General features: G+C 38.0%; 2 protein-coding genes across 5 annotated transcripts; both read right to left on the reverse strand.

The window, feature by feature from the left end:
* Positions 1–207: 207 nt before the first annotated feature.
* LOC135436082 (solute carrier family 22 member 3-like) lies at positions 208–3,798 on the reverse strand. 3 transcript variants are annotated; one of them, XM_064693510.1, is made up of 6 exons: positions 3,441–3,798; positions 2,715–3,115; positions 2,250–2,655; positions 1,943–2,172; positions 352–716; positions 208–292 (listed from the first exon to the last, which is right to left on the reverse strand). In XM_064693510.1, exons 1-6 carry the CDS (start codon positions 3,584–3,586, stop codon positions 251–253), a joined length of 1,590 nt encoding a protein of 529 aa, XP_064549580.1. In that variant the 5' UTR covers positions 3,587–3,798; the 3' UTR covers positions 208–250. The 3 variants fall into 3 exon arrangements, with proteins under 3 accessions (XP_064549580.1, XP_064549581.1, XP_064549582.1); XM_064693511.1 differs by lacking the exon at positions 208–292 and having other exon boundaries at positions 380–642; XM_064693512.1 differs by lacking the exons at positions 208–292; positions 1,943–2,172 and having other exon boundaries at positions 426–642.
* Positions 3,799–8,040: 4,242 nt separating this feature from the next.
* Positions 8,041–9,882, reverse strand: LOC135436454 (organic anion transporter 3-like). Of its 2 annotated transcripts, XR_010437534.1 has the most exons (4): positions 9,538–9,882; positions 8,811–9,211; positions 8,346–8,750; positions 8,041–8,264 (listed from the first exon to the last, which is right to left on the reverse strand). XR_010437534.1 is itself a non-coding variant. In XM_064694047.1 (3 exons), the coding sequence occupies exons 1-3, from the start codon at positions 9,582–9,584 to the stop codon at positions 8,659–8,661; spliced, it is 540 nt and encodes a 179-aa protein (XP_064550117.1). In that variant the 5' UTR covers positions 9,585–9,882; the 3' UTR covers positions 8,303–8,658. The 2 variants fall into 2 exon arrangements, 1 of the variants encoding a protein (XP_064550117.1); XM_064694047.1 differs by lacking the exon at positions 8,041–8,264 and having other exon boundaries at positions 8,303–8,750.
* Between the last annotated feature and the right edge of the window lie 1,768 nt (positions 9,883–11,650).

Below are 11,650 nucleotides of genomic sequence, written 5' to 3' on the forward strand. Positions count from 1 at the left end.
CTGCCATAGGAACGATCGATCGAAAATGAGGTTCTTGCATGAAAAATATTTTGTTTTACAAGATATCTTAACCATACGTGGCACTAACTACTTTCCCTATGAAAGGATTCGGTATGCAAGGGTATTTAATCTTCGGCGTGACTTACACACCTATAAAATTTGTAATTTGTCCACGGGGGAAAAATAGGTGGAACATTGATTTAAAATGTCAAGAAATGCAATTTGAATAGAATAGAAATACCCTACCATTTTATATCCCATTTCGCGGTGCCAACGAGCTATCAAGCTCTTCCTAAAAGATTGGACAAATTAGTTGGTATAGAAAGAAATTTCCGGAGCGAGTCTATTTACCGCCTCCTTTCGCTTCTCCATGCACCTAAATGTGTACCAATGCTCGTCAATGCCAAGCTTCTCGCCATCCTCCAGTGAACAGGGCAGCGTGCGATTCAGTGTCTCCGGCAGCAGCAAGAACAAGCCGGCACCCAGCAAAATGAGCACGCCCAGAATGATTTCCGGCAGCGGGAAAAAAATGTTACGCATGTTCAAAATGCAACCGTTGCATATTAAAAACGCATAGCCTATGGAATAGAGAGCACCCAATGCCTGACCACGCACACAAGTCGGAATAAGCTCCAAGGTGTACTGCGTATTTGGAAAAAAGGAAAGGTAGCTAAAACCTAACCCAATCACATAAAACGTTAACAGTACTCTGGGGGCTGAGGGCGAGAATACAGAAAGTCGACAAAGTTTTGATTGTGGTCAAGAATTGTAAGCAAAACTAAATAAAAAATTAAGAAATTTGTTTGTTTTTAATTTTTTTCACTGTCCAGAAGTAGAAGGTATTAAAATTTGTCATGAAACCCCAAGAAGTGTTCAGTCCATATTTAAATATTAGTTTTTACTTACACACCGCTTAATTTATGTAATGTCCTAGGTATCAGTACCCAGCGATATGGATCTATTTTGTATTATCATTATGAATTAAGAGGATTCGGGAACTCCCGCCTAGAGAATACCCTGAACCCTCTTCTACTAGTACCAAGTGAAGGTCGCGGTACGTGCTCGTTTGCTTTAGGGGTAATAAAAATAAATTTAAAAACAAACAAGTTCCTTCAATATGACTCGAACCCGTAGCAGACCACACTACTTACCGCCGCCTCTATTCAACAGCTATACCACCACAACACAATTGACTCTTAGCGGCAAAAAAAAAACGAACTAAAATAGCAATACATACAGCACAGAATACATTACAATCGCAATTGTAATGCTGTTGATAGAATTTAAACGCGCATGAATGTGTGTGGGTGCATGTATACAGAAATTCTTGAAATTTGCGGTAGCTGTCGGTGCCATGTGGGCAGCCAAAACACATTTTCTTTAATAACTTGTGTGTTTCTTAACCGAATTTGAGGAAATTTTCTACAATAGATCTTATTGTGCTGTAGAATAATCGTGTCTTCTCGAAATGAGAATTGCATTTAAACTGTGGCTTAAATTGGTTGGCAGTACAAATTGCATTAAAACTGTGGCTTAAATTGGTTGGCAGTACAAATTGCTGTTTTTGCTTAATTTATATTATTTAGGGGTGGTGGGGATGCCTATAAAATTAAAAATACTTGATACTTGTTGCCTATAGGTCTTATAGCTAACGAAATTTACTCAAAAAACAGGCTTTCGATTTTCATTTTTATCGATTACTGGGAAATGGCGCAAATTATAATTGTACTCTTGTTATACGACAAAAAAATAAACTGCAGTATTTAAAGAAGCACATATTACGACATCGTACACCGATGACTTATCAATATGTGGGCGTTAACATAATACGATTACAATAAACTGGCTCATGCATCGTGCGTGAAAGAAACTAGTTCGCAATACTTTGTCTAACTGTTAGAAACTGTTCTTCAGTAAATTCAACAAAATATACAAGACTTACAGCGATTAGCAGCGGGTGAGAGGACGACGCCCGTTACCAACAAGAAAATGCACATGAGGAGCAATATTGTAAAAGCCATCGCCTTGCGTCCGATGCGATCTTGCAGGATAATTGCTGCCAAGCTAGCAGGCAGAAGAGGAGTTACAGACAGTGCGGCCATAACAAATGACGAAATCCCAAGGCTATACACACGATAAGAGACTATTATGTCGTAGAAGGGAAGTACCAAGCTATGTAGATGAGCGAATGAGGGCGTAGAAACAACAGATGCACATTAGACAGTTCATTCGATGAGATGTCTACTCACAACTCAAACAACAATATTAAAAAGGTGCGGCGTAGGCGGGGAGTTTTGAAGAGGTGCAGTAGATTTGGGTTGGTCTTCGTATTTTGCTGACTTAATTTGCAGTCCTCAATGAATTCCTCAAAATCGCTGTCATCAATTTGGCGGCCATTAATCTTGGCCACACGTCTCAGGGACTCTATAGCCTGGTCATATTTCTGCCTTGAGATCAGCCATTGTACGCTTTCCGGCACAAAATAATAGAAAATCGGCACCACAATTATTGGCAGCGCATCGAGAAGCATGAAACGACGCCAACTACCCATAAGGATCGCTATTGAAGGTGTAATTACCATGCCCAAATAGATCAAGAAACCGTAACAGATGTTCAGGCAAACGGTGTGCAAAGAAGGACGCATATATTCTACAACTGCAAAATGATTTTTGATTAAATTAAACATCCTTTAACGCTGTGATTGTTTTGCTCACTAAGAATGCGAATAATCGAAAAGTTGCTGTTAACGACGAAACTCATAAGAAATCGCAACATACAAAACAGTTCGAAATTCACGCCAAAGATTGTCAAAAAGTTTCCCAATACGGTAATGACATTGGCGAAAACAAGAATGGGCACCCGACCCAGTAAATCTGCCAAATAGCCCATAACTAGAGTGCCTAACACGCAGCCCGCCATTGCAATGTTGTTTGCCTGTTTCAGTTTCCACTTGTCATCACATATCCAGTTCATTTCGCTGACAAAACTCTGAAAGCCCATGTATGACTCATAGTTGTACTTTTTGCAGGTGCCAGAGTTGCTTGAATTAGAGTAGAATGGCTTGCATTCGTCTATATTTGGTGGTGGTGGCCCCGAGCCTAGCCCATCAGCACACCTGGGTGTTATTGACAGACGTTAAGTATACGCCATGTTATTAATATTCTTATAAATACTAGAGCCCTGCGTCGGTTAAATTATATGAATCAGGCTTGGATACTCAATCGACAGACTATTGAGCTAAGCAATGTTTGAATAGACTGGATTCACCAAAGCCGAGGACATTAATGGAATCGAGCTAATTTCTTTGGTTGGGCCGAATTTTCGGACGAGTTGACTGACACATATTTTTTTATGTAACCCAAACGGATCAAAGCGATTAAATTTGAGTCAGGTATACGGAACGCGTTTCGGTTGATTCGATGCAGGGCTCTTTTACATACCAATGCTTTGGCACAGTGTTCATGATCGAGGATGATACGAAATGCATGGCTGATAGTAAATTGATCAGAGAAGAGAGAAGCAACATGATTAGCTGCTGTCGATTGAAATCGCCGCATTTTTCCAACATTTTGTCCACTTCCAACATTGTGTTATTTACATATAATTCAAGTACGTGCTAGATTCAATTCACCATACACCTCTGTCCAGAATAGAACCTTCCCAGAACTCGCTTCTAGTTAGCCAGTGCTCTCAATGTACCGCTGCACTATTTCATGGAAAAACAAATTTAATAATTTAGGTTTGACATATTTTTCAGGTAACTGTCAGTGTGTGTATAATGCTTGTAAAATAAGATTAATGAATATCAACTGTATTAGTTCTATCTATTTGTATAGATACATATATGATTTTGTACTGTAAATAACAATAACAAATTTACCACACAAGTAGATCTTCAGACTCTGGTATGACTGATCGACTTTCAGAATACTAGAGATGTTGATGCGACCCCGTTCTGTACCCACCTACCACCGATCAGGTCACTTCACTTTTCTAAGTGCTTGTTTCATATTTGGCACCGACAACCCGACAAAGAATCAATCAGCATCGCCGAAGAATTTAATTACCAATTATTTGCTGCATACAAGGTAAATTTCACAAGTTTCCTGATCTGTTTGATTATATCTATGCTATAAGTTGTTTTAAGAATAAATCGAAAACAAATAAGAGGCTCCAGTCGGGAGTTTCCGACTAGGGGATCTCCTGATCACTTTTCTATCAACATCAAATGCAGCTCCCGCTATGAGCTCGTTTGCCAATAGGACTCGAGCTCGTAATATACCGCACTACATGTAACCGCCTCTACTCAATTCCAACACCAACAATTGTTTCTTACTCGGCATGGACTTGGACACCGGAGCAGCTTCACCGAGTGGTTGACTTCATCCTTGACAGCTTCGAGAACTCGCTTCGAGCTAAAAACTTTGCTAAACTAAAAAATATGGCATGGCTCCTAGAAGAACTCAGCAAGCTTTCTCTGAGCAATAAGGTGCTGCTGTATAAAACCCTACTAGCCCCAGTTTGGCGCTATGCAAACCAAATCTTTGGCACGGCAGAAAAATCCCATTGGAGGAAAATTAGTGTCTTTCAATCCAAGGTGGTCAGACTAAGTACTAGGGATCCCTGGTACATACGTAACCGGGCCTTAGCAAGAGACCTAAATGTTCCCTTGGTGGGTCACCCGTCTTTCTGCCCACCCAATATATTGGCAAGAAGGCTTTGAAGTAGAAGGCGACTGAGACTTCGCAGGATCCACTCCATCGATCTCCCAAACCGGGTACTCAGATAAAGAAAAGCTAAATCAAATAATTATAAAACTTAAAAAGTAATGTTAAGTATATTAATCGCATTATTGTAAATCTAGGTTAAGATGATCAAGAATAGAATCAATACATTAGCTAATAAAAGAAAAATAAATAAATAAAAAAAACGAGTCAGTGAGAAAACAACAGATTAAAATAACTGCACTGAAAATAAAACAATCGCAATTGCAATGCTGTTGATAGAATTCAATAAAGACGCGCGTGAATGTGTGTGTAAATGTATACAGACAATTGACAATTGCATTAAAATTGTGGCTTAAATTGGTGGGTTGTACCAATCGGTGTATTAACTTGATTTATTAGCTATGTGGTGAAGGTGTGGCGATAGTTATAAAATGAAAGATATCTCTATATATAAAACTGTTTGTCCTGACTGACTGACTGACTGACTGATTGGTGATCAACGCACAGCCCAAACCGTAACAGCTAGGAAGCTGAAATTTTCACTGTAGTTACTTTATGTGGTGTAGGTGCACGTTAAGGCGGGGTTTCGGGAAATTCCACCCGCAAGTGTGGAAAAATCGCGAAAAACGTTTGCATGTAACTTTTTTGTTTGCCATACGATCGGCCTCGAACTTATTTTCAAAGATCTTTGTTCAAATTCATTTGAGGGGTGTTTCACACTTTTCGAAGAATCCTTTCCTCCTTGGTGGAAATAGAGGTCAAAGATTTAGTGGGTGACGTTTCGCGCTCAAATTCGTTTCCAAAGATCTATAAGAAAAATCATTTGAGACGGGTTTCACACTTTTCGCAGAATTCAAACTTCTTCGGGGGGAATGCGATTTAAATTTTGGGCGAAGTTTTAAGTTGTGTCCGATTTGCTTCAAAATTATTTTCAAAGCTCTACATAAGAACCTAACAGCGATTTGGGAAATTCCACCCGTAACAGTGGTAAATTGGCGGAACACGGTTGTATGAAAGTTTTTTGTTTACCATCCGGTCGGCCCCAAACTCATTTTCAAAGATCTATTTTCAAATTCATTTGAGGGGTGTTTCACACTTTTTGAAAAATCCATCCCTCCCTAGTGCAAATGGGGGTCGAAGATTTGTTGGATGACGTTTTGTGTTCAAATTTATTTCCAAAGATCTATAAGAAAAATCATTTGAGACGTGTTTCACATTTTTCGCAAAATCTAAACTCCTTCGGTGGAAAATGCATTTCCAAGATTTTTTTTGGTAAATTTTAAGTTTTGTCCGATTTGCATAAAAGTTGTTAGATTCCCGTCCGATCAGTTTCAAAATCATTTTCAAAGCTTTTTGAAAACATTGATTTTATAACAGACGTGCCACGGGCAAGGCCGGGTTATACCCGCTAGTAATATATATACTATTTATGAAGGTACTTGTCAAATTTCTGGTCTGCAGCTCTTATAATTTACGAGCTTTGCTCAAAAACTGGGAGGACCTACGTTCTGAGATCCTTGCATTCGTATATATGGACGGACGGACAGGGCTATTGACGCTGATCAAGAATATATATACTTTATGGGGTCGGAGATGCTACATGTTACATATATTTTCACAAACACATTATACCCATTTTTAATGGGTTCATGGTGTAAAAGCAGAGCCCTGCATGTAATCAACTAAAACGCGTTTCGGATATTTGCACAAATATTTGTCGAGCAAGTAAGGACTCAAATATATATTGGATCAAGATGTTCGAGTTGCAGACAAAAAATTTAATCGGTCGACTCGACTGGTTCAATCAAAAATTAAGTAAAAATGACAAAGTAAAATTTAATGCCCTTCTAGACGTTTCCCTCTCGCAGATATGGAGAAATGTGTTTGTTGTTATAAGAACATACGATTTCACCGATCTTTCCTATAGCAGCTATATGATAAAATGGTCCGATGCTGAACAGTATTGGAAATTCAATGTTGAATAACCTCTGTTTTTCGACCGATCTTAATAAAAGTTTGAGGGCATAAACATGGCGTTAAAATGTATGTATAAATCAAATCAAAAGGCTCAAACATTAAAAATGTATAATTTTCAATATGAGGAGAAATGGGGGAATATCCAAAAAAATAAATATTCCAAATACATACCAAATTTGGTATGAAAACCAAGTCTCAACATCAATTTGTAGCCATTATTTTGGAAATGGAACGAGATACTGACAAAAAATTATGGTTACATGGTTATGGTTAAATATATATATATATACACACATATATATTTATATAATGATGATGGTATATGTATACCTATCGATTAATTATAATATGTGGGGTCGAGGTGGGAACAATCATAAAATTTGGTACTACACAAGGCTATCACAAAGTTAACTTTACTGCTTTAAAGTGAATAGCACTTTTACGCACTGCCATCTGACATCTCCGACCCCATAAAGTATATAAGTATATCCTTGATCAGTTTCAACAGCCGAGTTAATAAAGCCATGTCCGTCTGTCTGTTTCTATGCGAATTAGTCTCTCCGTTTTTAGGCTATCGTCATGAAACTTTGCAGTAGTGGCTCTTTCGATTGCACGCAGTACATATGTCGGCTACGGCTGGATCGGAGCACTATATCATTTAGCTGCCATAGGAACGATCGGTCGAAAATTAAGTTGTTCAATGCAAAACGTTCTTGTTTTTCAAGATATCTTAACCATAATCGGCATTAACTTTTTTCCCTATCCTTTTTAGATACAAGCAAAGCATTATGAAAGGATTCGGTCTGCAAGGTTATTTAATCTTCGGCGTGCCGAAGATGGCCTTTCTTACTCGTTAGCATTAAAATTTTTAATGATAATGGTGTGAGTAGGTTTGAATTTTCCACGGGGGAAAAATGGGTGGAACATTGATATTTAAAATTTTAAGAAGAGCAATTGGAATAGAATAGAAATACCCTACCTTCTTATATCCCATTTCGTGGTGCCAACGAGCTATCAAGCTCTTCCTAAAAGAGGGGACAATAAGCGACCACAGGGGCGTTATCTATTTTTATGCTGCTAGCTGCAGTTGTACAATATGGTGTGAGATATAATTTTACCGAAGGTCAAATTTAGACTCGGTTCACGTGCTCATGTGTGAACATACACCGATGACTTATTGATATGTGACCGTTAACCTAACGACGAAATGCTAATAAATACGTGTAAAATAAACTGACTCATGCATCGTTCGCAATAATTTGTCAAACTATTAGAAACTGTTCTTCAGCACAAACAGCTAAGTAAATTCAACAAAATATACAAGACTTACAGCGATTAGCAGCGGGTGAGAGGACGACGCCCGTTACCAAGGTGGAAATAAACATGACGAGCAATATTTTAAAAGCCAACGCCTTGCGTCCGATGCGATCTTGCAGGATAATTGCTGCCAAGCAAGCAGGCAGAATAGAAGTTGAAGACAGTGAGGTCGTTACAAATGGCGAGATCCCAAGGCCATTCACATGATAAGTGATGACAAAGTCGTAGCAGGAAAATACCAAGCTATGTAGATGAGCGAATGAGGGCGTAGAAACAACAGATTGATGCACATTAGCAAGTTTATTCGTTGAAATGTCTACTCACAATTCAAACAAATTATTAGAAAGGTGCGGCGTAGGCGCGGCGTTCTGAAGATGTGCAGCCGATTTGGGTTGGTCTTCGTATTTTGCTGACTTAATTTGCAGTCCTCAATGAATTCCTCAAAATCGCTGTCATCAATTTGGCGGCCATTAATCTTGGCCACACGTCTCAGGGACTCTATAGCCTGGTCATATTTCTGCCTTGAGATCAGCCATTGTACGCTCTCCGGCACAAAATAAATGAAAAATGGCACCACAATTATTGGCAATATTTCGAGAAGCATGAAACGACGCCAACTACCCATGAGGATCGCAATTCAAGGTGTAATTACCATGCCCAAATAGATAAAGAAACCGTAACAGATGTTCAGGCAAACGGTGCGCAAAGAAGGACGCATATATTCCACAACTGCGAAATGATTGTTGATTAAATTATAAAAAAAAATAACGCTGTGATTGTTTTGCTCACTAAGAATGCGAATAATCGAAAAGTTGCTGTTAACGACGAAACCAATAAGAAATCGAAATATACAGAAAAGTTCGAAATTCATGCCAAAGATAGTCAAAAAGTTACCCAATATCGTAATGACATTGGCAAAAACAAGAATGGGCACCCGACCCAGTCTATCTGCCAAATAGCCCATAATTGGGCCTCCTATCGCGTAGCCCGCAAGTGCAATGTAGTTTCCCATTTCCAGCTTCGACTTTTCATCACATACCCAGTTCATTTTACTGACAAAACTCTGGTAGCCCATGTATGACTCATAGTTGTACTTTTTGCAGGTGCCAGAGTTGCTTGAATTAGTGTAGAATGGCTTGCATTCGTCTACATTTGGTGGTGGTGGCCCCGAGCCTAGCCCATCAGCACACCTGGGTGTTATTGATAGACGCTAAGTATACGCCATGTTATTAATATTTTTATAAATACAAGAGCCCTGCGTCGGTTAATTCATGTGAATCAGGCTCGAATACTCAATCGACAGACTGGATCTTTCGACTCTTGAGCTAACCAATATTCGAATAGACTGGATTCACCAAAGCCGAAGGCATTAATGCATCACGTGAATGAATGAATTTTCAGTCGAGTTGACCGACACATATTTTGTTTTGCAACTCAAACGGATCGAGGCGATAAAATTTGAGTGGGGTATCCAAAACGTGTTTCCATTGACTCGATGCAGGGCTCTTTTACATACCAATGCTTTGGCACAGTATTAATAAGCGAGTAGGATATGTTATGCATGGCCGATAGTAAACTGATCAGAGAACAGCAGCATGATTAGCTGCTGCCGATTGAAATTGCCGCATTTTTCCAAAATTTTGTCCACTTCCAACATTGTGTTATTTACATATAATTCAAGCTCGTGTTACATTCAATTCACCATATACCTCTGTCCAGAATAGAACCTTCCAAAAACTCGCTTCTAGTTAGCCAGTGCTCTTAATGTACCGCTGCACTATTTCATGAAAAAACAAATTTAATAAGTTAGGTTTGACAGATTTTTCAGGTAACTGTCAGTGTGTGTATAATGCTTGTAAAGTAAGATTAATGAATGTCAATTGTATTACCACCATCTATATGTATAGATATATGATTTTGTACGGTAAATAACAATACAAATTTACCACACAAGTAGATCTTCAGACTCTGGTTTGACTGATCGACTTTCAGAATACTGTAGCTTCTATAATAGAATATATAGGTTAAGATCCTTCATTTCAAAGCTGGCGCCAACGCCGCTTCCCTCATACGTTATCACATCGCTATAAATCAATTTAAACTATCTACTTATTTCAGCCACAATTAAAATCCTGTTGTCTTTTTTGAGAATGCTGAGATATATTTTATTTTATAACACAAGATCTACAGCTGAAAAATTCATCAAGCAAGCCACGTGGCTGGAAGCGCAAGAATTTCTGTATATGTGTGCGTACCACAAATAGAGTTACAATTACAGAAATGTAATTTTTGGTATGACTGTAAGGTATAAGTTGAACGCGAGTAGTTGAATCGGTTGAGGGACCGACACCGATAAAGGTAACTGGCTTTTTTCATTTTGAAGTTCATTATATTTTCATTTTAACAATGGAAATTTTTAATTATAAATTTTGAAGGTTGAAACTATTTGGCAGTTCAATAGATGCCTGTATAAGTGAGCGCAGTTTTCGGTGTTATTTTTGTAGTTTAGTCGTCTGTTGTTTGTCTCTTGTTATAGTGTTGTTCATTTTGTAAAATTGTTGTCGCATCCAAACTTGGTGTGTGGTTGCTTTTCATACAGTGGGTCCTGAGTTCTGTTTTTTGTATATTATTTTGATGTCTTAATTTGAAGTCCGATTTGTGTTGAGTTATTCTTGTTTTTAGCTTGGATTTTGTTGTGCCGATGTACAAATATTGTTGTTATCCCCGCCACATGGTATTTTGTAAATGACGTTACTTTTGTCCATTATATTATTAAAGAATCTTGGTACATATGTTAGAGATTTGTATATTTTTGGAGATTCTGTTGGCTTTTGTGTTCTGATATGTTGTCTTTTAAATAATGTTCTAAATATATTCTTCGGGAAGTCATTTATGGTCAATAGTTTTTTAATATCATGTTCAATTTCTTTATGTTATATTGCGTCCGATATGTTTGTCATTCTTCTCGTACAGCTTAGTACTGTATCTATAATCAAACTTTTTGGGTGGTTAGTGTTAAAGTTTAGTATTCGTCCAGAGGCTATAGGTTCCATATACCACTTAATTTTGAGTGATTGTCCAGTCTGTTTACCAATGCGTCTAAAAATGGTAGCTTCCCGTCTTGTTCTAGTTCCACAGTGAATTTGATGTGTTTGTGAAACGAATTTAATTCTTTTAGAATGTTTTGTACTTCTGTTTTTTCCGTTACAGCAAAAAGGTCATCTACATATTTTGTCAGAAGTTTTGGTCTGGTTGTCAATTTGTCAGTAATATTGTCCATTATTATGTCAGATATTACTGGAGAGGCCGGTGATCCCATTGGCATTCCTTTCAATTGTATGTATATTCTGTCCTCATATTTAAAATACCTGTTCTCTTGAATACAAAATTTAACTATATCCATAAATAATAAATAAATAATTGTTTAGGTATAGTTGTGTGTTCCCCCAATTTGATCCATTTTTGTCTTATTGTGCCCAGTACCAATTCTATTGGTATGCTGGGAAACACGGATACTACGTCAAAAGATACTAATATTTCGTCTTACCTGATAGTGGTGTTGCTGACTCTGTCTTTGAACTCTAACGAATTCTTAATGTTGTATTTAGAGTACAATGTCAAGTTTCCTA

The sequence above is a fragment of the Drosophila montana genome, unplaced genomic scaffold (assembly GCF_035044405.1).
Source record: "Drosophila montana isolate Dmon_TW-CO22-7 unplaced genomic scaffold, ASM3504440v1 contig_3733_1, whole genome shotgun sequence".
Lineage (NCBI taxonomy): Eukaryota > Metazoa > Arthropoda > Insecta > Diptera > Drosophilidae > Drosophila > Drosophila montana.